This window comes from Botrytis porri (assembly GCF_014898465.1).
Source record: "Botrytis porri strain MUCL 3234 chromosome Unknown BPOR_006, whole genome shotgun sequence".
NCBI classification, from domain to species: domain Eukaryota; kingdom Fungi; phylum Ascomycota; class Leotiomycetes; order Helotiales; family Sclerotiniaceae; genus Botrytis; species Botrytis porri.
The window spans coordinates 881,163-900,759 of NW_024066080.1; the positions used below are offsets into that span (position 1 = coordinate 881,163).

The window sequence follows — 19,597 nt, forward strand, 5'->3', positions numbered from 1 at the left end:
TTTTCTCAATTCTGTCATGAGCTAAGACTAGCATAAATACTTACGTTAATATGCCTCCAAAGATGATTATGTATATCGAAGAACATAAGTATACCCAATGATCAGCTTTAGTAGCTCCCACCCAAGCAAATCACCATCCCTTTATCTTTACGCCTTTTGTCAACAATAACACCTTTTTCCATACCCGCTATCATGAATAAATATTATAACATTAAGAACCACCACAGCCGACATTGATTGATGGTGGTAGGGCGGAAGCTTTTTCGGGGCTACCACGGAAAGTGAGAGTAGGCGAGAGTTGAGTTTGAATCGGTTTCGTCGTAATGAAAATCGGCTTGATTTTCTTATCTGCTTCAGCTAAAATAGCCTTCCCTTCACTGGTGACTTCCATAGATGTATGTGGGCTTGGATCCTGTCGAGGAGCCACGCTGTCCGAATTTGATTTAGACTGTGGGCTTAGATGAAGTTTGATCGTAGTCTTCTGCTCCGGGGTTGGAGTTTTGACTGGAAGCTTGACAATTAAGCTTTTCTTCTCCTCTTCGTCATCCTCCATTTGTTCAATTTCATCGGTCTCCTCTGCAGGCTCCTCTTCGAGTTCCTCAACATCGCTTGCTATAGATACTTGATCGTCGTCTTCCTCGTCATCACCATAATCTTGCTCACTAGCATCATCTTCCTCGTCGTCGTCCATTTCGTCTACTGAATTGTAACCCTCAATGTGCTTTCCCTTAGAAGCCCAATCGCGACCGCGACTGGTAGCACCAGCACGGCGTGGCCTAGAAGTCACCTCTTCTGACTCTTCACCCAGTTTGACATCTCCACGACTCTCTGTAGCAGCGTGTATTCCGCCGATAATACTTTCACCATAAACTCCACCAACACGAGATCTGACCTGACGGCCACTTAATGTAACAGTAGGCCCCGCTGGCTCAGCTGGGGTGTGGCTGCCAGTGTTTCGAGTAGAACGACGTGATCCGGTAGTGTCAGAAAACCCCTCATCGTCATCGTCCGAATACGTGTATTTCATGCGCTTTCCTCTGGTACGACCTTCATACATCGAGAAGTTTGGTTCTGGACGTTTAAATTGCTCTTTACGAGCTTGTCGATATTCTCTTCTCTTTCGTTTCTGTGAAATTGTTAGTCAATCTGAAAATAAGAGAAAGTATTGAGACTAGGAACATTATACCTCTTCAGTCGCCTCGAAACGTGGAACTGCCGCAAGCATTTTACCACTTAGCGTTCGGGCTTTTTGACCACCATCGTCCTTGACTAGTTTCTCTGCTAACAATTTCAACTCATCAATATCACTTGCAACGCTCCACCAAGTTCTCTTCAAGCCAGTATGGTTGCTCTCCCTGTAGACTCTGAAGTGTGTGTCGCCCAAACCTTCTACTAAATAGTAACGACGTCTATCGGCATCCGATCCCCAAGGCTGTACAGAAAGTGGCTGGTTCAAATCATCTTCATGGCGAGTTTGCTTGTATGAAGCTGTAATCATACCCTTAACCACGTCGGAGGAGGCTAGGGACCAGAGTATGAGGGTTCGTAATAGAGTAAGCTATAATTCAAAATCAGCAAGGTTCATTCCTTCGCAGACAGTGTATGAGTGACCTACTCGCTCTGTAGGAGACATAGAAGTGAACGTTGCCCCTCCAGAAAGAGGGTTCTTGCTCTCCCAATCCTTCGCCCATTGCAGTTTATGTGTCTGAACAGCTTCCTCGAGGGCGCGGTTATAATGTCCAGCTCTGTATTCGATAAGTGATTAGCCATTGATTCTGCAGAAACTTCGAAGTAATGCGAGCCACAGCACACATGTCGCAAATTTGACCTACTTCACATCCTGCTTTCTATTTAAGAGAAGTCCCAATAATGCGCAAAGAAATTGTTCTGCATGCTCTCCAGGCGTAGTACCAACAATAGCGTGTTCCAATTCTTGGGGTCCAAAGTTGGGTAGAGATTTCGGAAATACTTCACTGAACCGGGCACGGAACATGACGATAAACTGCATAGAATCTGTGTTAGCGACCATTGAACACCACGACCACGCGATTTGTACGCGTAAAATCCTCTAGTACGCGACGATAAGAGTTATACGTACGGCAATGTCTAGATTATCTGCTAAGACATATTCATGAGGTGGTGATGGTTCTCTCTTTGGTCGTGGTGGAGAAGCCTCAATTTTACGTTCAGTAGTTGGTTTTGGGGCTTTTGAGAAGAATTTTAGAATGCCATCTTTTTTTGTTAATTGTAAACTTTCATCCTCAGATGGGACAGAGGAGAGATCCGAAGAGTCGTCAGAAGATGTCATGTTGTGGTTGAGTCGTGGTGTTCTGAGATTCTGAGATCCTAAGATTCTGAGGTTGTTTGATAAGAAGCTTTTTAGATGATGAAGTCAGAGAAGCTCAAAGATATTGCCGACAAGCGCGACTTGGAGATTTATTGGTCTAAGCATTCTGTCACGCACGTACAACACAAAGGGACATCAGGCAAGCGGTGAATAAGGTACCAGCAGTCTTTCCATTAGTCCTATAGTACGATTCGATATTTCTGAGCATTCTTTGATACCACCTAACCCCATATCGTATACCACGTTTGTCTCTCCCCCACAAAGTTCATTCCTTTTCCAACTTCCACCAACAATAACTGCTCAAATCGAAACTCAAGTTTTGGTCTTTTTGCCCCGCTCAACCATCGCAATTATTTGACGTATTATGGTCGGTAGGTAGGTAGTATCCTCTTAGGTGAAGCACGAAATTTCGCAGTCCAAAGAAACCTACAGCAACATCCATTCCTTTTACCTTGTGTATTTGCCAATGTTTCATATCCAAGAAGACATTGGATTGTTCGACGCCTGGGATGGAAATTCGGCAACGCCATGTAAGGGAAAACCACCCACACTCGCTTACCAAGATACTCAATGGAAACAATTTTGGACTCACCTGGCTCGAAATTTTGAAGATATAAAAATAGAGAAATTTGTTAAACATACTAGTTACCATACGGAGCTCGTGTACGATCGGGTAACCTCTCCTTCACAGATGGTAATTTTACTTTCGTATAAATATGAAAATATATACATAAAGAGAAAATAATTCGCATCTAACGAAGAATTGTTGGAATTGTTGGATTGAAACAGTAGCGATAAAGACGTCGAAAGCTAAGTCGTGATTGATCTTGCGCCCGGGGTTTAAATGGTGACGAACGTACCTAGACGGCCGAATGTACAACTGCCCACAACTGAAATCCTGCCACGTCATGTCTCTTTAGCTAAAGTCAAAGTCTGATTGAATGAAGGCCACTTGATTGTTGAAATGATTCCAGACATTGGAATGACTCCAGATATTGAAATGAGTTCAAACATTGAAATGATTTCAGATAATGAAACGATTCCAGATATTGAAATGATTCCAGATATTCAAATGGTTCCAGATGTTGAAGTGATTCCAGATATTGAAGTATTCCAGACACTGAAATGATTTCAGAGATTGCAAGCATGCCTGTGGTTGAAACGTGAACTTGGAGGAAAAGACATAAAATGTCGACACCAGTCATAGTGCATTAATCCCACGTATCTTGCACGCATAAAGCCCGGCTTCAAATTTAGGAAGAAACCCGACTTCGCAACTGTTCAAATAACTTGGGACATTGAAAATGTGTCCACGGTAGTAGCTCGGAACTCGGAATGGCGAGGGAGACAATAAATCTCCCGCGAAACTCCAAGAATCGTAAATCCAACCAATTCGTGAAATTCAAGCCGTAAAACAGTACAATGGGTAGAAGTGATTCCTGATAGTTGAGATAATCTTGGACATTGAGAAGCCTGATATCTGGTCGCGATTTGCGAACCCCGCAATTCCTCGCTGCGTAGGGCATATGGCTCCCATGGCTTAACTCTGCACCACCCTTGCAATTCATCAGCTTCGAAAATCCACAAAGTCATGAGGTACTACACAATCACAACAAAAAGTGGTAATAATGAAGACATTTTGATAGAACGCTGCAGAGTTTGAAGATCGCCTCAGAACACTATCCAAAGGCCCGGAAAATCCCCAATGAATCCACAACCTTGTAGATACCACCGACTACAACGTGTGCAGAGCTGAATCGATTAATACAAAATGAGTCTTAGATAATATGTGATGCAGAACACGAGATGAAGTGATGAAGGAAGAAAGTCAAAGGTTGACACCAATATAGTCCTAACCCAACTCAAACTACAATACCAGTCCTTAGCGAATAATTTTCATTGGTACATTGCACCGCCTTTCATTGTCGGGCCACGATTCATGACATTGGAATTTGTATGTTGAGGTAGAATTTGGGTCAGTATCGACAGTCGTCTGTAGAAATATCCACTAGCGTATCCTTGTAATAGTGGCCTTAAATTACTCATTCAGAACTTCAGGCCATAACGTTCATTTCTTTTCAGGACTAGTGCAATCGCTTAAATTTTGAACTTGAAGCGAAGGAACGCACTTTGAGAATTGTTCGATGCTTTTATTTATTTTTTTATATAGTAGTCTAGTGTTTATATAGACCTACTTCTAATCCTTTCGCTCTTCTAATTAGCTAATATAAGTAAGAGCCTCTCAGAGAATTTAATTAGTCGTTTTCTAAATAATATAATATTTATATATTATGTTCTAACTTTTGAAATAAAATAACTAAACAAAATCTATTTGTTTTTTATAAATAATTTAATAATTTTAAAAAAAAAAGTATTTTGAATAATAAATCAAACTATTATTTAATTAGTATATAATTATAAACTAATTAATAGAACGAAAAAGTAATGATTAGATAAAAGCAATTAAGAACTTTCTAATAATATAGTTGCTTTCAGAATAAACCCTATAATAGTAATAAAAAGAATTGATTAAATTGAAAACATTACCTTTCCCATGTCTCAGTATTTATACTCAAGCCATCAACTCCTTGTACTAGTATGGTAGCAGTTGAAGCCTGAGGTCTGGATGATCAGAAATCAATTCATCTTGCTCTACAGCGCATAAGTCCATCGTCTTCTGCATCCAACGTTCCGGATCCGTAGGTAGGGTGTATTGATGGCAGAGGTTCCCAGGCTTTGACGTTGACGAAAAAAACTGATTCCTGGTCTTCATCTGGTACTTCGACTGTCAGAAAATCTTTTATATACTTCTTTAAGATGATACCATTTCGTCCCAAACTATGCTCATAGTCGTAGCCTGGTCCTGAACACCGGCCGCAGACAACGATCGACCTAGGTGTTTCGTGTGTACTGGTTGTTGCATCATTGGTAAACTTTTCAAGGACTTTCTTCGTCTTCTCATTCCGTTTACGTGCCCTCCAAGCAGCAGTATTTTTTTTTACCTCTGGCCTTCAATACTTCATGCCCCGCTTTGGTTTTTTTGGCGTCGTGATAGTACCTTCTGTCCCTTCTGTCTTGGATCAATTTTCTTCTTTTTGCTCTGGCACGGAAGTCTTCCGGTTCATCACCTGCTAATAAATATCAGTCTCAATGTCATTAGAATGAATGTATGGTAGTACAATTACGTAGTCCTCTGACACCAAGTAGCTCCCAGTCAGCTTCTTCTGTTTCCCAGCCTTCGTCATCTTCTTCTCCTAGCAATTCTCTCTCCAGTGCTGTCAAATGATCGACATTCCATAGTTCAGCAGTGCGGCCTATATCCTCGTGGTTGTACACCTCCCCTCTCACAATAAATCGTCCCAATCTCGGGCCTGTCCCAGCGGTCCCGGACCGTTGAGGGGGTTTGCTTGAAATGACGTGGATGTTATTTTCTGGTTGAACGTACGTAGATACATATTCTGGGAGTGGTGCCCTCATCTTTCCTCGTTTCCGTCCATTAGATTTGTACATGCCGGTCCAGTCAACGGTGGTTCCTTTGCTTGTCCAGTTTTTCTTCCCGCTTATTGCCCCCCCCCTTTAGATACTCCACCGCCCAAGGCACCACCTTTCTTCTTTTTCACAACCTCCACATCTTCATCGGTAGTATAAATGATATCATCTTCATCATCTCCTCCTCGATTGGCTATTGATACTTCCATATCCTCCTTCTCCATATCCATATCATCTTCTTCGGTAATATCCTCCTCACTCTCAGCACATGAAAACTCATCCGAATTTTCATCAGAAACAAATTTTCCTTCATCGTCGTCATCATTTGAGAAATTTTCGATGCTAACGTTCGACTTAAGTTCTCTATATCTCACTCCATTGAGTTGACGATGTAGAATCAAGGCTTGAGCCCGACCAGCATCGAGCGTAACCACCAACGATTTTGACACACCCTTTCCTTTTCCTTCCTCTATTATTTCTCCTCCCTCCACAACGGTCCTGGACCGCTGATATCTTGAATATACTACAAAATAACAAAAGAAAACATTACTCAAATATATATCATTTCATCAAAACGAATGACATTTTGGTAGAATTTGATGTTGGAAGGTGAAATATGAATGTTGAGTAATGTGAATGGAACTCGACGACCAATATTCACTTTAACTCAGTTTCAAAAATTTCACCTTTAACATTCATTTCCTTAACACACCCAATATTCATATCATTACTTCCTTCTTTTCTTCACTTAATTCCCATTTACAACCTTCTCCTTACCTACAACTTTCTTCTAACCTACAACCTCCTCTCCCCCTACAGATTTTCTTCCCACTTACAACCCTCTCCTTATATACAACTATCTATTCTACTTTCTTATCATTTTTATTTATTTACAATCCAGCTTATCTCTCCAAGATATCTATCACTTCTCTTTTGAATTCCTAATAACTTTATTTGCCTACTTTTCCAAAGGAAACCGAAGCTCAACTTTCCTCCCTGCAAAGCTATAATTACACCCAGCATACACACACCTGCAAGCCTCAAGGTAAGATTCAGCGGTCCGGGACCGTAAAAGGATAACAACTAACCTATAATCTCAGGATCAAACAATATAGCGCCCTCTCAGAAGAAAGTCAAAGGAAAGGCTAAGGTCAAGGTTGAGCCCGGTCAGTCTGTCGCTGCCGGTTCGAAAATTTCGAAACCCCTTCTCAAGGATCAGAGTTATCAAACCAAGAAAGATTTGAAACGAGTGGAAGAATTGAGTAGGGAATATGCTGAATTGGCGAAATCTCTACCCGAAGAGGCTCTGCCATTGATCATTGACCGACCATCTTTTGTCGAAATGCTTGAACCCCTCGCAGGACCTTCAACAGTGGGTGCATTAGCAGCTGGTGTTATGGAAGCAGGAAGATACGCGGAAAACCAAGACAAGATCAAAAATGGTACGGCCAGAAAGAGATCTGCAAGATCATACAGTGACAAGTTCCTCACTGCTATTAACGCTCAATTCGCATCTATTCCAGCTTCCAACCAAACTTCTGGACAACGGTTCCGATCCGTAAACGCGGTTATGATCGAATATAAACTTAGTGAAGCCGAGCAAGAAGAAAGAGATGCTAAAGCCTACGACGAGTTCCGTGGGTTTGTCCAAGACCGCTTGAATGAAGAAGGCCCCGGCGGAGAAATTAGAGGAGACTATGCAGATTACATCTGGGAGAACTTTAAACATGCAAAGATTTCCGCAATTACAGAAAAAGTTCTGGAGTTCTTGAGAGAATTAGTTCATATTCAAGAAAGTCAACCACTTCTCGATCTTTCCAACGTTAACATGAAAGACATGGATGTAGTCGTTCAGTCAATCCGATCGATCGAGTCGAATTTTACCATTCAGATCTTGCAAAAAGCCTTTCTCCAAATGAATTTGGCTCAGTTGATGGATACGGCTTTTGAAGAGCATCAAAGATCTGGTGGTGATTTAAATCGAATCCGCCACTCAGAACAGTTATACAACAACTGGGATGAAAAATCTAAAGCTGCTGGCCACACCCCGGTCGAATGGACCGAAGAAGTGAGACTTGGTCATCGCTGGATCCGCTGGACACAGGTATTTGTCTACAGTCCCGATCCTTAGCAAATTGTACCAACACAAAACATAGATTTTGTCTGAAAATAACAAGGATTCGCGCAACGGACTGGGCCAGTTACTCGCCCTATCAGGCTTCAAGATGCCATCTGGTCGATCTGCCGTCTCATTTTTATGCAGAAAAATCAGCAATGCTGAGATGGTATATGCAGAGGTGTACATCGACAAGTACTTACCCGACATGCGAACCCTCTCCACATTACTTCATGACATAGCTCAAAAGCTTATTTCAGGTCGCACTGTTACAAAGCTAGAAATCAAGCAATTGCAAAATGTTATCAAGGATCGTATTACATTCTCTCAACATATCGAGGACAAGCCAGACAAAGGTGATAATTCAAGCATGCCTCCCCCCCCCAGAAACTTGGTGAGATGTATTCTAGAGAAGGTTCTACGAAAGGTGCTCAAAAAGGAAAAGAGATTGCTGTCGAGGATGGCGTTGAGGATAAGACTCAGGAAGAAGCGCCAGCTGATAATAATGCATGAACTATACCGCTACGGTCTGGGACCTTAGCTTGGCTTTTCTGGGGGGAGATTTTTATCAGGAATGCAAGTTTATTTATTGGGTTGCTTTGGTTTTCTCTGGGGAAAGGTTGCTATTAGGAGTCTACGTTTATCTATGGGGTTGCTTTGGGTTTTTATAAGGAAGGGAATACTTCACAGGGATTGCTTGTTATAAATAAGATAACGTAGTTCATCAGCATGTAGGCCATATTACATATGGACTACTTCATTTTATATACAAAATTCGTTTGTGCGTAACCATATACCTTCTTTATTAGCCAATAGAATTTGCTAAAAACTTCTTATTTAAAACCTAATTCTTCAACTATTTTAAAAATCTAATTCTTTTTTCAAAATTCTAATTATTATTAAAGTTATTAAAGAAAAAGAGTTTTTATAATACAAAGTGTAATAATTTCGAGCTAAAATGAATTTTTTTTTTTTAAAAAAACCTAAATATTATAGTTATTTCATTTTTATTATGATTTTTTATAAATTTTTCTTTTAAAAATAATGATTAATTATTAAAATATAAATATAAAAAAAACCCTTAATTTTAGTATATTTCGAAGTGGCCTACATGCTGATGAACCACGTTAAGCTTTATTATAAATTTCAATCAATAATTGAAATCAGTTACATTTTAGAAGTGCTCCCTTGAAATAATTTCAAAAGTCGTTCGAGAGATGAAACATTGACAAACGGTTGAATCCGTTGAATTTATAGCCTAGTCACCGCCACAGCCACACTTTAAAATATGCTTAAAGCCACTTCAGATTTGTCGAATTGTCTCAATGGTCCACCATAGTATCGTTGTCGGCACGCGCTTCAAACACACATGTTGTCTAGTGGAATGATATCCCAATGAGTCTTCAAGTGGAGTCTCTGGAAATAGAGAATGAATCTTGGGATGTAGAGGATGAGATTCAGGAACTGGAAAAGAAACTAGCAGCTGCAAAAGCCCGATTGGGCGATCGAGCTGCATCCTTTCCATCATCAAAAGATAAACATCCTATTGCTCTCAACAATGGTGAGAACATACTCATCTCTTTGGATGAAAAGCTTTCTAACCAAACCTTAGTTCTCTCTCCCCAGCCTAACCATTTCCTTCTCCTCCTCTCCGATTCCGCCCTTCCACTCGGTTCATTCGCCTTCAGTAGCGGTTTGGAATCCTACCTCGCGCACACAAAACCCAAATCATCATTCCCAGATTTCCTAGCCTTCTCACTATCTTCCTATGCATCTACCACTCTCCCATTCGTACTCGCTGCGCATCGAAACCCAAGAGATTTGGTTGATCTAGATGATGCTCAAGATGCATCGATCATGTGTACCGTAGGAAGACGTGCTTCGATTGCGCAAGGAAGAGCCTTATTGTCTATCTGGGATCGATCATTTTCCGCTGCTTTGTCTACAGGGTTGACTACTTCTGCTCCGGTCGATGGAATTGAGACATTGAAGGAATTTTCCATGCTGCTAAAATTTATATCTTCCGCACCCAAAACTACATCTGGAGAAATACCGCCTGTATCAGCTCATCTTGCTCCTTTGTTTGGCGCCATTACATCGATCGTGGGAATGAGTCTGGAACAGACAGCGTATGTATTTATGTTAAGTCATGTGAAAGCACTACTTTCGGCTGGGGTGAGAGCCAGTATGTTTGGGCCCTATCATGCCCAGAAGGTTTTGGCGAGTGAGGAGGTGCAAATAGGAATCAAAGAAGCTATTGGGAGGGAGTGGAATACCAAGATTGAGGATGCGGGTCAAAGTGTACCGGTTATGGACCTATGGATCGGAAGGCATGAAATGTTGTATTCGAGAATTTTCAATAGCTGATGGTTGTATAATGACATCATGAGAACAAAACCAATCACGGAACACTAGTATATTGTTTTCATTTTATTCCCTTATGGCTTCTGCGTTCGACGCTGAGGCAACCTTTGCTCCTATGATTTTGGCTCGTCTAAGCGAACCGAATATTATACAGTATACATGATCATACTACGATAGTTGGCCGACTCCTAAACTCCATTAATCCCCCATTTAATCACTATCACTATCATAAGCTACTAATGGCCCTACGGATGCTGTGGGTTTTGGTTTCGTCGCAATTGACCCCTTTGCACTTTCTAGTGCCGCCAAAGTACTACTGGAGAATATACCTCCACTCTCCTCTTTCTGTTCCGTCTGTTCGTAGGCATCCGCTTCAAGGATGAGTCTTTGCTCCTCTTCTAACTCGAGTCCCTGTCTACCCGCCGGGTTTACCGCATTGGCACCTCTAGCAAAATAGACGTCATCAGGCGCCTCATAACCTGCTAATCCAAAACCTCCTTCTATCCTCTTACGTTTTCGTGCTTCCGGGTCGCGGCCCTCTATTTCAGCCACAAACTCTGCAGGTAATGCCCTTCGGACAGCCTCCGCAGCTTGCTCCTCTATTCTCCGTACCTCTCGTGCTTGCGCCATCGGATTCGGATCGGCCGTCGCCCAACGTACGTTAAGGATTTCATTATGGTCTAAGGATTGATGTGCCATTGCCTCTTTCGCAAACTGTGCATTGGCCTCATTCGAATATGTGATAAAAGCGACACCTCTCGTATTCAGAACTCGGACTAAGTGATACAGATTAGCATATATTCACTACCTCATTGAGAGAGGAGGAAAAGAACTTACTTCTCTCAACCTGGCCCCATTCGGCAAAATGTCGCGCAACAATCTCTTCAATATCATCACTGGCATGTATCCTTCCTACATAAATCGTCCTATTTTGCCTCATGAAACTTCCTGTGCCTCCCATATCATCTCTATAATCCGAGTGTTTATCACGACCAAATACATCAACGTTCGGATTGAACATATCATGAATTCCTGGTAATCGATGTAGATATTCACATTCCTGACCCTTTGGACAGATCCCCCTTGCAAAAAATAAACAGAAGTAACTGCCCGTCACTTTGTCGGCTTTAGTGTATCCAGTATCATTCGCAATGTTGCAACGTCCCGCAGCAGCTGTCTTAGATAGATATTTATCCTCCCGATCACCTCCTGACCATTTGTTATACCAGATATTAAAAATAGTACCTGTTTGTGGAGGAGGCTCGCTCTTAATCGTCGAGGGATCGACTTGGGGACGCGCTGGACGCTTTTTTCGACGGATGATTTTCTTAACTTTGCGCTCGGCGGGTACACTTGCTTCATTATTTGTGGTGGTAACGGCTGTAGAGGTTTCTTCCGGAGCTTCGGCGACCGGCACCATGGCTGGGGGACTTGTGATCTCGACTTCAGCCATTTTGATGATGGATGTGGTTGTTATGGATCTGAGATAGAACTGAGAGCTTCGAAAAGTTTAAGGCTGAGGTCAATGCACCGCCACAATAGTTTACTTTACGCCACACATCTCTAGGCTAGCAAAGCTAGGACGCAGGCAGATCAACTACTCGGCAAAATAATCGAAGATATATAATATATATTGGAATTAGCTATAACTTCTACAAATTCTAATCAAATTATATAAAACTCAATACAGTAATTCTTTCATATACTATATATACAGAGAAATTTTTATCAAGTTTAGGTTGAAATTGAAAGAGAAATAATATATCAAAGTTGTTTAATTAATGAAAATAAATATAATTTGATAACATTTTTTAGATTCTATATATTTTTATTAGTCTTCAATTATATGTTATGAAACTTTTAAAGTCTATCTAAAAATTAAGTAAAGTTTAATTCAAAGAAAAGCGTTATTTATTATTTCTTATTTTTCAAAAATTATTTAAGATTCAAATTAAAAAAGAGATTTAAATTTTCGAATTTTTATGTTTAGAATTCCTAAAACACGTAAATTTATTTTTTTCAAAAGTGATAAATCTAATACTTTTTTATTCCAAATATATATAAATCTTTATAAAAAATATACATTTATCTAAAAGTAGAGCTTTTATTTAATAATATATTTAAGTTTTAATATTATAGTTATCAAATTGATTAAATTACTAAAGATCAAAGAGATATTAAAAAATAAGTATTTTTCGAATCTGTAACGAATAATAATTACGTATATCTTAGTTTAAGATTAGCTTGAACTAAGCGATTATTATTATATAAGAGATAAAGAGATTCCTTAAGAATCTCTTCTCTCTTTAGCTTTCTTATTTTAATTATTTGACCTCTATTAATATCCTCTAGTATGTAATCGTAATATTATATTGTATCATTCTGCCTTGCGTAGAGCATCTGGGTGATTCGCTGTGTTCGTGTAAATATGCACAGTGCCGCATCCTCACATCACTACATCACCTCACTCGGTAATTGTTTTAAGGCTTCCCTTATAACATACCTATATCAGACTTCCCAACATTCGAGCTGCGAGGCTTAAGCTTTGGAATCTGCGGGATCCGTTCAATCTCATGACTTATTTCGAGTCGAAACATTCAAATCATTCAATACACCAAAATACACCAGTAATTGTCATGAACTCACGTTCAAAAGAAAATCCACAGCTTTTTGAATGTTAATACCTTTCAACCTTGACTTGTATTGATTATTGGCAGAACAAAAATCCTGTCCGATTGATTACTCATCCCTACAGACTGCTCATTATGGCATTTAAGAAGATATCCTCTGTTCTCTCCTATGCTCAACACATCCTGCTAGGAGTCATCTGTTCCCGATTACCTGCCTTATTATCTGCACGGGTGGCTTCCAGCCATGTGATAACCATCAAATTCGGGAAGCACGAAGAAAAGAAACGGCCAAAGCTTGTAAAAAGAAAATCAGAGATAAACCCAGGCCCTTGGAAGGGAGGAGAAAAGAGAATTGTCTCTTGAACCCACCGAACGAAGGAGGAATTTGACGAATGTATTTCCGACTTGGAAGAGAGATAGAAAAACACCGGCACCCCTCCTTCAACTACCAGCCGAGATTTTGGAGAAGATTCTACTGGAAGTTCTAGGCGGGAACACATTTCATCTGATCCAATGTCGTCGAAGACTAGGGCACATTCGCTGCAAGGAGCCTCATGGTATCGACCTTGCAGCCAATTCTCAATACGTTGTTGCGCGCTCCTGCATTCCTAGTGTCCAAAAACGATACTACATGGCATGTGAGTGGATACCCTACTATAATAAAAGGCCCTCCCCATTCTACACACGTTCTGATACTTGCCTCGCTATCCTTCTCACGTGTCGCCAGGTATACAACCAAGGAATTTCCATTTTGTATTCCTGCAACACGTTTGATATCAATAATCCCGAGACGGTACTTTATCTTTCACAGACTGTTATCCCCTCAAGATTCAAATCAATAAAATCTCTACAATTAGATGTTAATGCATCGATGGGCTCAAGTACCGAGTGTTCGACCCTACCTGGCCCAAGACTAGAGTTTTTAAATTGGAAAAAGTGTTTAGAGATATTGGAATGGTTGGAAGGATTACAGAACTTGAGGTTGAGGATGTACTTCGATCTACTGCGACGTTTCCCTGATTCTCCTTACAGCGATGAGCTGGTTCAGAAGCCCTTGGAAAATTCTCTGGAGGGCACCAAGCTTAGTTCTCTGAGAGGACAGGACTGAGGAGATTTGATCTCGAGACTAATAGCTGGGATACCAAAGGTGTTGAACAGATGGTTAAGAGTGCGCGTGATATTATCTGTACTTCGGTAGAGGATTCATGCGTCATGTGAGGTACCTCATATCATTATTCCTAAGTTTAGGATACAGTCTTGGGGGAAATGCAGCAAGTATAATTATAGAAAATGTTGTTCATTTCACTTTCACTATTACTCATGTTTAATCTAGCTAGTTTTCTTGTAGGGCCTAGGAGAGGAAGGAGCAGCAATAGATTTGCGCATCCAACGTTTGAACTGGATTCGATGTTCATGATAGATGAAGTTTTCCATTCCATACAATAGAAACAGTCCAATGGAATTTACGAATTGACGGCCTTGGACCCTTGGGGCTGCAGTCCGCACTACTCCAAACCTTGATAAAAGCACCACTGATTCCTCTACCATCATAGCTACGAGGTACCCAAGGAATCCCGGAACGAATCTCGGATCTGTTGTGCTCACAGATATTGATCAAGCAGTTGGAATCCACGGTAAATGTTGGTACCTACCTACCGGTACTTGTATCCGTAATTTCTAATAATCAGGGCAATTCCTATCCTCATTTCCCCCAAAACACAGAATCATCTTCTAATGTCTCATCAATCATCTAAACAAACATCCTTTCTTCACAGCTTACATCACCATGGCGCAAACCCCCATCGAAACACCACCCTCCCTCCCCTCGGTCCTAGCCCAAAACATCAAATTCATCAAAAAAGAATACGAACTCGATCCACCCAGCTCATTGAGTTTCGGTCCGCGTAAGTGCCAAGTTCTCTAATCCCCATCCTCTATCCCATAACCCAAATCCCAATCCCAATCCTGACTCCCACCCCCCTCCCCCAGGAATCTTCGGCGGCCTCGCAACGTCTGTCCATGGCGCACCAAGCAGTCCAAAACTATTTCACGGAAACACACCACGAATACAATCAACCTGATGTATTAAGCATGCAATGGCAATTTTTCTGTTTGCTATTTCCTTCCATCGCAATACTGAGAATTAGGGATATTCATCTGGGGAAATCATCTTCGACTGTTCTCGTGACGGTTAGTCAGAAAGGGATGGATTGTATGATGGGTTTTATGAAGTAAATACTCTTCCCCTTGCACCCCAAATCCTCATTCTTCATTCTCTATTCCCTCATTTAAATTAAACTAACCCCTCCCCCCTCCCTCCAGCCTCACAAACCTCACCCCACCCAAGGCAGCTACTCCTTTCCCGTTCCCGTTCCCCTCCACCCCGTCCCCCCCCAACATCCCTCCCCCGCCTCCCCACTGGATCCTCCACGCAACCCCCTACCACCCCACCTCCTTCCGCCGAGTACACTCCTACCTCCAATTCTTCCTCCCCCTCTCCACCCAACCCCCGCACCTCCGGGACCAATGGCTCGCCCCCACCTCCCCCTGCACAACCTTCACAAACACCACCCTCCCCTTCCTCCTCGACATCTCCTACTCCATCCTCGACAACTTCCACCCCTCAAAAGCATCCGGGAGAGCCAAGCCGCAACCGTGCAAGCAGGACTCGCACAAAAACGAGACCGCGAAATGGGGATTTCGAGAATGGTGCATGAGGATTCGGGATCGTATCGTGCGCCCGCGATGATTACATCTCTCGCGACGAGTGTTGAGATTAAGCAGTTGTTGCCGCCGGGAGGGACGAAGTGGTTGTTTAGGAGAGCCCGGGCGAAAGAGGTTCAAGATGGGAGGTTGAGTATGGAGGTTATGGTGTTTGATGAGGGGATGGAATTGGTAGCGTTGAGTCAACAACTTTGTCCGATTATTGATTTGTCAAGAGCTATGGCAAATAAGCAGAAGCTTTAGTATGGTATCTATAGATGTGGTGGTGTAATGGCTGGCCAATCTAATGTTGTTTCCTTCACTTGATTCATTGTTGTCTTGGTAAATTTAAAGCCGTGTGAGGGTGGTAGAAATTTTCATCAAAATAAATAATGTATTTAATTGCTCAAAAGAAACTCCTCCCAAATGCACAAACTCAGGTAAACTAGCATATTAATTATGTGATGCCATATCCGCCTATAATGCCCACTCATTTTTATCATCCGCAGACGTAACGAACGGTTCATCTATTCGCTTGATAGCAAAGTCGCTACAAAGGATACTGTTTCTTAAGTTAGCAAGACAAGAGCAGCCGCAAGCATGGAAAAAAATAGACTTACCAAGCGCTAGCTACCAAACCATCCAGCTCTGCAATCAGCGCCTCCCTCTTCGCACCCATAACCATACCTTTACTAATTGACATCTGCACTTCTCTAATCCTCTTTGCCCTACCCACTCCCACCTGATCCATAACTCTCTTGCCCAAACAATCGCTATGGAAAGCATGTTGACAAGGAAATACAAAGAACTGTCTACTGAGCAACGGCAAGGTGCACACGTAGCATTTTTCTCCAGGTTCCACAATCGCATAGCGTTGATCAAGAGCGGCGATATCAATCTTAATATTAGTAGCCGTCTGAGATGATTCATCCATTTCTTTCTTGAGGGAATCGATATTACGACTATAATCCTCGAGCGCTGCGCATATTTCTTCTTTGAAATCGTCTATGACAACGAAATCTGGAAAGAAAGGAATTAAATCTTCGATTTTGAGGAGATCACAACGTTTGAGGAATTCGATGGCGGTTTTAATGCCATTTGATTGAGAAATTACTTTCTTTGCTACGGCGAGCCACAGCTTTTTCCGTAGTGGAGGATTTGAAAGAGGGCGATCGGCAACGAGGGAGGCGAGATCTATCTCTGAATGTGCGAGAGCGAGTTCTACTGCTTGTAGATATTGTCCCATAGTGCTATATATGTGTACACACGATTGGACTCGCGAATGTTGAATGCAGAGTCGAAGAGCAAAGTCTGAATCAAAACTTGGCTCATCACCTTGTGATTCGAGATATGAAAGGAGAGCTGATTCATCCTTTGATGGATGAGAAGCATAAATTGAAATTAGTGTATTATGTACGGCAGCATCGGTTGAGTTTAGGTGATTGATGACATGTAGAAGGTAACGAATGGCTTGGTTTTGAGAGAGAGATCCTTCAAAATACTTGTCGTAGTTCAGTAAGGCAGGAATGAGATTCCGAGGCTTCAAGTCCGAGTGTCTTATAAGAATATCTACGAGATCAGTGGCCACATGTGTCATGAGTCCACTGCTATACCTGTAAAAGATTTCGGGTGCTGTCTGCTTCTTCAGTACATCCAACGCCTCCTTCCAACGTTCTCTTTGAATCCAATAGGAGAGAACGTAATTGTAATCGTTTACAGCACTAGCAAAGAAAAGGAGTTCATCTTCCCTGCCATGACTGCTAATTATATCGTAGGTGGTCTTCTTGTCAAGGTCACTTTTGTATTTTGTGACAAAATCCTGATATTCAGTTCGAATTGTGTCCAATTGATTTCTCGTCTCTGTAGGATTCAAATTCTCCGACAATTCCGCCTTAGTGACGATCGTATCGTCAAGAGAGTTAAGCTTCGACATAAAAATCTCAACAAGCCAACTCGCAATCATTATACGTTGCATAATCGAAGCCTTTCTGTAGGTTGTGAGTTTTGTAAGGAGGTACTTTCGTAAGGCATCTTGCTGGTCGTTATCAACGAATGTGAGTGCAACTTGTTCAAATGGTTTGCTACTCTTTCCATAAACCCCCGCAGCTTCAAGATATGAGCCTTTACTGATGAGATAGTCACCAGATGCCGTAGCTACAGCATCTTTCTGAGCTGGCCCTTTAGCATAACGTAGGGCTGCATCAAAATGTTCTGTCTGCAGCATAACCTTCCATACATCTCTATCTTCGTCTGTGACAACAATTTCATAAATTTCTTGTGTAGTGAAGAGCCAAAATGTGTTCTTCTCTTGATCAGCGAACAGTCCCAGTGCTTGTTGACCAGGTTCCAAGACCACTTGATCAAATATCACTCTATCGTCCAGTCGATTGACGGCAACAACACGTCCCCCAATCAGATGAAGAATATGCCATTGAGTCAACGCAATCGAATCGATTGAATCTGGGACTGGCTTCTTGCGACCCATCGAGTTCTCTGAAGCTGGCAATTGAGATCTAGGTAGCAATTTCGCCTCGGTAAACAATCTTGCACCTAAATCCGAGGTTGCTGGTGTGGTCATTAATGTACCGTAGTATACACCTTGCGATGATAGCCATGCAAAGGTACGATCTGGGGTCAAACTTTCCATAGACGCAGAGTCGGGATGATTTGGAGACACCACAAGAGAAGAAGCTGCAGTTGTAGATATCCTAGACAACTCATGAACTGTGGGTTGTTCCGTCTCGAAAAGCCGTGTAAATATTGATGCACCTCCTTCATGTGCCACCCGGCCAATCTTGCCTATTAAGTGAAGCACCCGACTTTGTGTAGCTACCATTACTCGTCGAACTTCTTTGGCGTCAGGTCTACCAGTAACAAGATCCACCCATAGTCCAGTAACAGGTCCATCTGGTAGTCTCATAAGTGCCTTTAGGTACTTGTCTTCCTTACGGTAAAATTCCGTAGCTGTTTCGATATACCCTTCATAAATCATTCCATCTGAAGTGCCAATAAGTATTTCCCTGGTCGAGGATGTCGGTAACGAGGGATTCCAAGCAATACATTCTATCGATACGCCTCGTAGGCGTGAAAGAGGTCTGGGCTGCCTAGATTGTGTATGAAGGTAATAGTTTTCCCCTTGCGAAGTACATATGATCAGATGTGAAGCTGTTGGGTCGAGAAACATGCGCCGTATCACTCCAACTTCCGAGGTCTTTTTAGGAAGGTCGATATCTAGGTTCACAGTCAGTTAGCTGGTCCAAGAGACAACAAGAATCTCAAGTCTCACCATCTATATCTGCAGGATTGTCCAAGTCGATTCGGAGAATCCTGCCATTCGAAAGTGCCAGAACCAGGACATTATTTGCAACCTGCGCCGCTACGAAGTCGGAGGCTATGGAGAATTGGAGTTGTACTTTTTCGACATTAAATATAGGAAGTGCGATCTCATCGAGGTTAAGATCTTGTAGATTTCTTGCGGCTACGTAGCCGCTTGACGGGTCGAGAGCCATCCGTCGTTGTTATATGAGCTACCTCATGGTCGTTCAGCCCAAGGCTGTAATTCGCTGTCCAAGGCTGGCAAGCCATAGCTTCAACTTGCACTTGTTGACTCAAGGTGGACCGTATTTACATCACGTGATTCACAGGCACATAGCTATCGACTTCTCAAGGCCTCTGACATCTTTGGAGCTGTATCGTCCTTGTACAAAGTGAGGGATACGAGGCTTCCTATTTTGCGGGTAATAATATTTCATCATCCTGAATGCGGTGTATCTATATACAGCATCTAATTCGAGGTTCTACAACATACAACTTAGAGTTCCCTCCAGGCTGAAGAATTCTACCCAAGTCCGATTAGGATTAGACAATGACAATTGTTATAGCTACCCTCATCATGTAGAAATGACACTTTTGCTTCCTGTTGTAAACACTGGCAGTGTTTGTTATAGT

At 41.9% G+C, this 19,597-nt stretch overlaps 9 protein-coding genes across 9 annotated transcripts; 4 read left to right on the plus strand and 5 right to left on the minus strand.

Annotated features, from left to right (window-relative positions):
• Positions 1 to 34: 34 nt before the first annotated feature.
• Positions 35 to 2,308, minus strand: EAF01_004793 (uncharacterized protein; the record flags this gene model as incomplete). Its single annotated transcript, XM_038913047.1, has 5 exons — positions 35 to 1,126; positions 1,187 to 1,558; positions 1,616 to 1,745; positions 1,833 to 2,002; positions 2,099 to 2,308. 5 exons carry the CDS (start codon positions 2,306 to 2,308, stop codon positions 212 to 214), a joined length of 1,797 nt encoding a protein of 598 aa, XP_038771133.1. The 3' UTR covers positions 35 to 211.
• A 2,681-nt stretch (positions 2,309 to 4,989) lies between these two features.
• Positions 4,990 to 5,857, minus strand: EAF01_004794 (uncharacterized protein; the record flags this gene model as incomplete). The annotated part of the gene is made up of 3 exons (XM_038913048.1): positions 4,990 to 5,356; positions 5,406 to 5,478; positions 5,533 to 5,857. 3 exons carry the CDS (start codon positions 5,855 to 5,857, stop codon positions 4,990 to 4,992), a joined length of 765 nt encoding a protein of 254 aa, XP_038771134.1.
• Positions 5,858 to 5,907: 50 nt separating this feature from the next.
• EAF01_004795 (uncharacterized protein) lies at positions 5,908 to 6,421 on the minus strand (the record flags this gene model as incomplete). Its single annotated transcript, XM_038913049.1, has 2 exons — positions 5,908 to 6,342; positions 6,413 to 6,421. 2 exons carry the CDS (start codon positions 6,419 to 6,421, stop codon positions 5,908 to 5,910), a joined length of 444 nt encoding a protein of 147 aa, XP_038771135.1.
• A 360-nt stretch (positions 6,422 to 6,781) lies between these two features.
• Positions 6,782 to 8,465, plus strand: EAF01_004796 (uncharacterized protein; the record flags this gene model as incomplete). The annotated part of the gene is made up of 4 exons (XM_038913050.1): positions 6,782 to 6,881; positions 6,937 to 7,940; positions 7,993 to 8,346; positions 8,400 to 8,465. The coding sequence occupies exons 2-4, from the start codon at positions 7,179 to 7,181 to the stop codon at positions 8,463 to 8,465; spliced, it is 1,182 nt and encodes a 393-aa protein (XP_038771136.1). The 5' UTR covers positions 6,782 to 6,881; positions 6,937 to 7,178.
• An 882-nt stretch (positions 8,466 to 9,347) lies between these two features.
• Positions 9,348 to 10,319, plus strand: EAF01_004797 (uncharacterized protein; the record flags this gene model as incomplete). Its single annotated transcript, XM_038913051.1, has 2 exons — positions 9,348 to 9,513; positions 9,565 to 10,319. 2 exons carry the CDS (start codon positions 9,348 to 9,350, stop codon positions 10,317 to 10,319), a joined length of 921 nt encoding a protein of 306 aa, XP_038771137.1.
• Positions 10,320 to 10,361: 42 nt separating this feature from the next.
• On the minus strand, positions 10,362 to 11,769 carry EAF01_004798 (uncharacterized protein; the record flags this gene model as incomplete). Its single annotated transcript, XM_038913052.1, has 2 exons — positions 10,362 to 11,092; positions 11,154 to 11,769. 2 exons carry the CDS (start codon positions 11,767 to 11,769, stop codon positions 10,527 to 10,529), a joined length of 1,182 nt encoding a protein of 393 aa, XP_038771138.1. The 3' UTR covers positions 10,362 to 10,526.
• A 918-nt stretch (positions 11,770 to 12,687) lies between these two features.
• EAF01_004799 (uncharacterized protein) lies at positions 12,688 to 14,054 on the plus strand (the record flags this gene model as incomplete). The annotated part of the gene is made up of 2 exons (XM_038913053.1): positions 12,688 to 13,584; positions 13,674 to 14,054. The coding sequence occupies exons 1-2, from the start codon at positions 13,501 to 13,503 to the stop codon at positions 14,052 to 14,054; spliced, it is 465 nt and encodes a 154-aa protein (XP_038771139.1). The 5' UTR covers positions 12,688 to 13,500.
• A 678-nt stretch (positions 14,055 to 14,732) lies between these two features.
• EAF01_004800 (uncharacterized protein) lies at positions 14,733 to 15,027 on the plus strand (the record flags this gene model as incomplete). Its single annotated transcript, XM_038913054.1, has 2 exons — positions 14,733 to 14,850; positions 14,936 to 15,027. The coding sequence occupies 2 exons, from the start codon at positions 14,733 to 14,735 to the stop codon at positions 15,025 to 15,027; spliced, it is 210 nt and encodes a 69-aa protein (XP_038771140.1).
• A 1,099-nt stretch (positions 15,028 to 16,126) lies between these two features.
• EAF01_004801 (uncharacterized protein) lies at positions 16,127 to 19,158 on the minus strand (the record flags this gene model as incomplete). The annotated part of the gene is made up of 3 exons (XM_038913055.1): positions 16,127 to 16,211; positions 16,270 to 18,880; positions 18,936 to 19,158. 3 exons carry the CDS (start codon positions 19,156 to 19,158, stop codon positions 16,127 to 16,129), a joined length of 2,919 nt encoding a protein of 972 aa, XP_038771141.1.
• Positions 19,159 to 19,597: the final 439 nt, after the last annotated feature.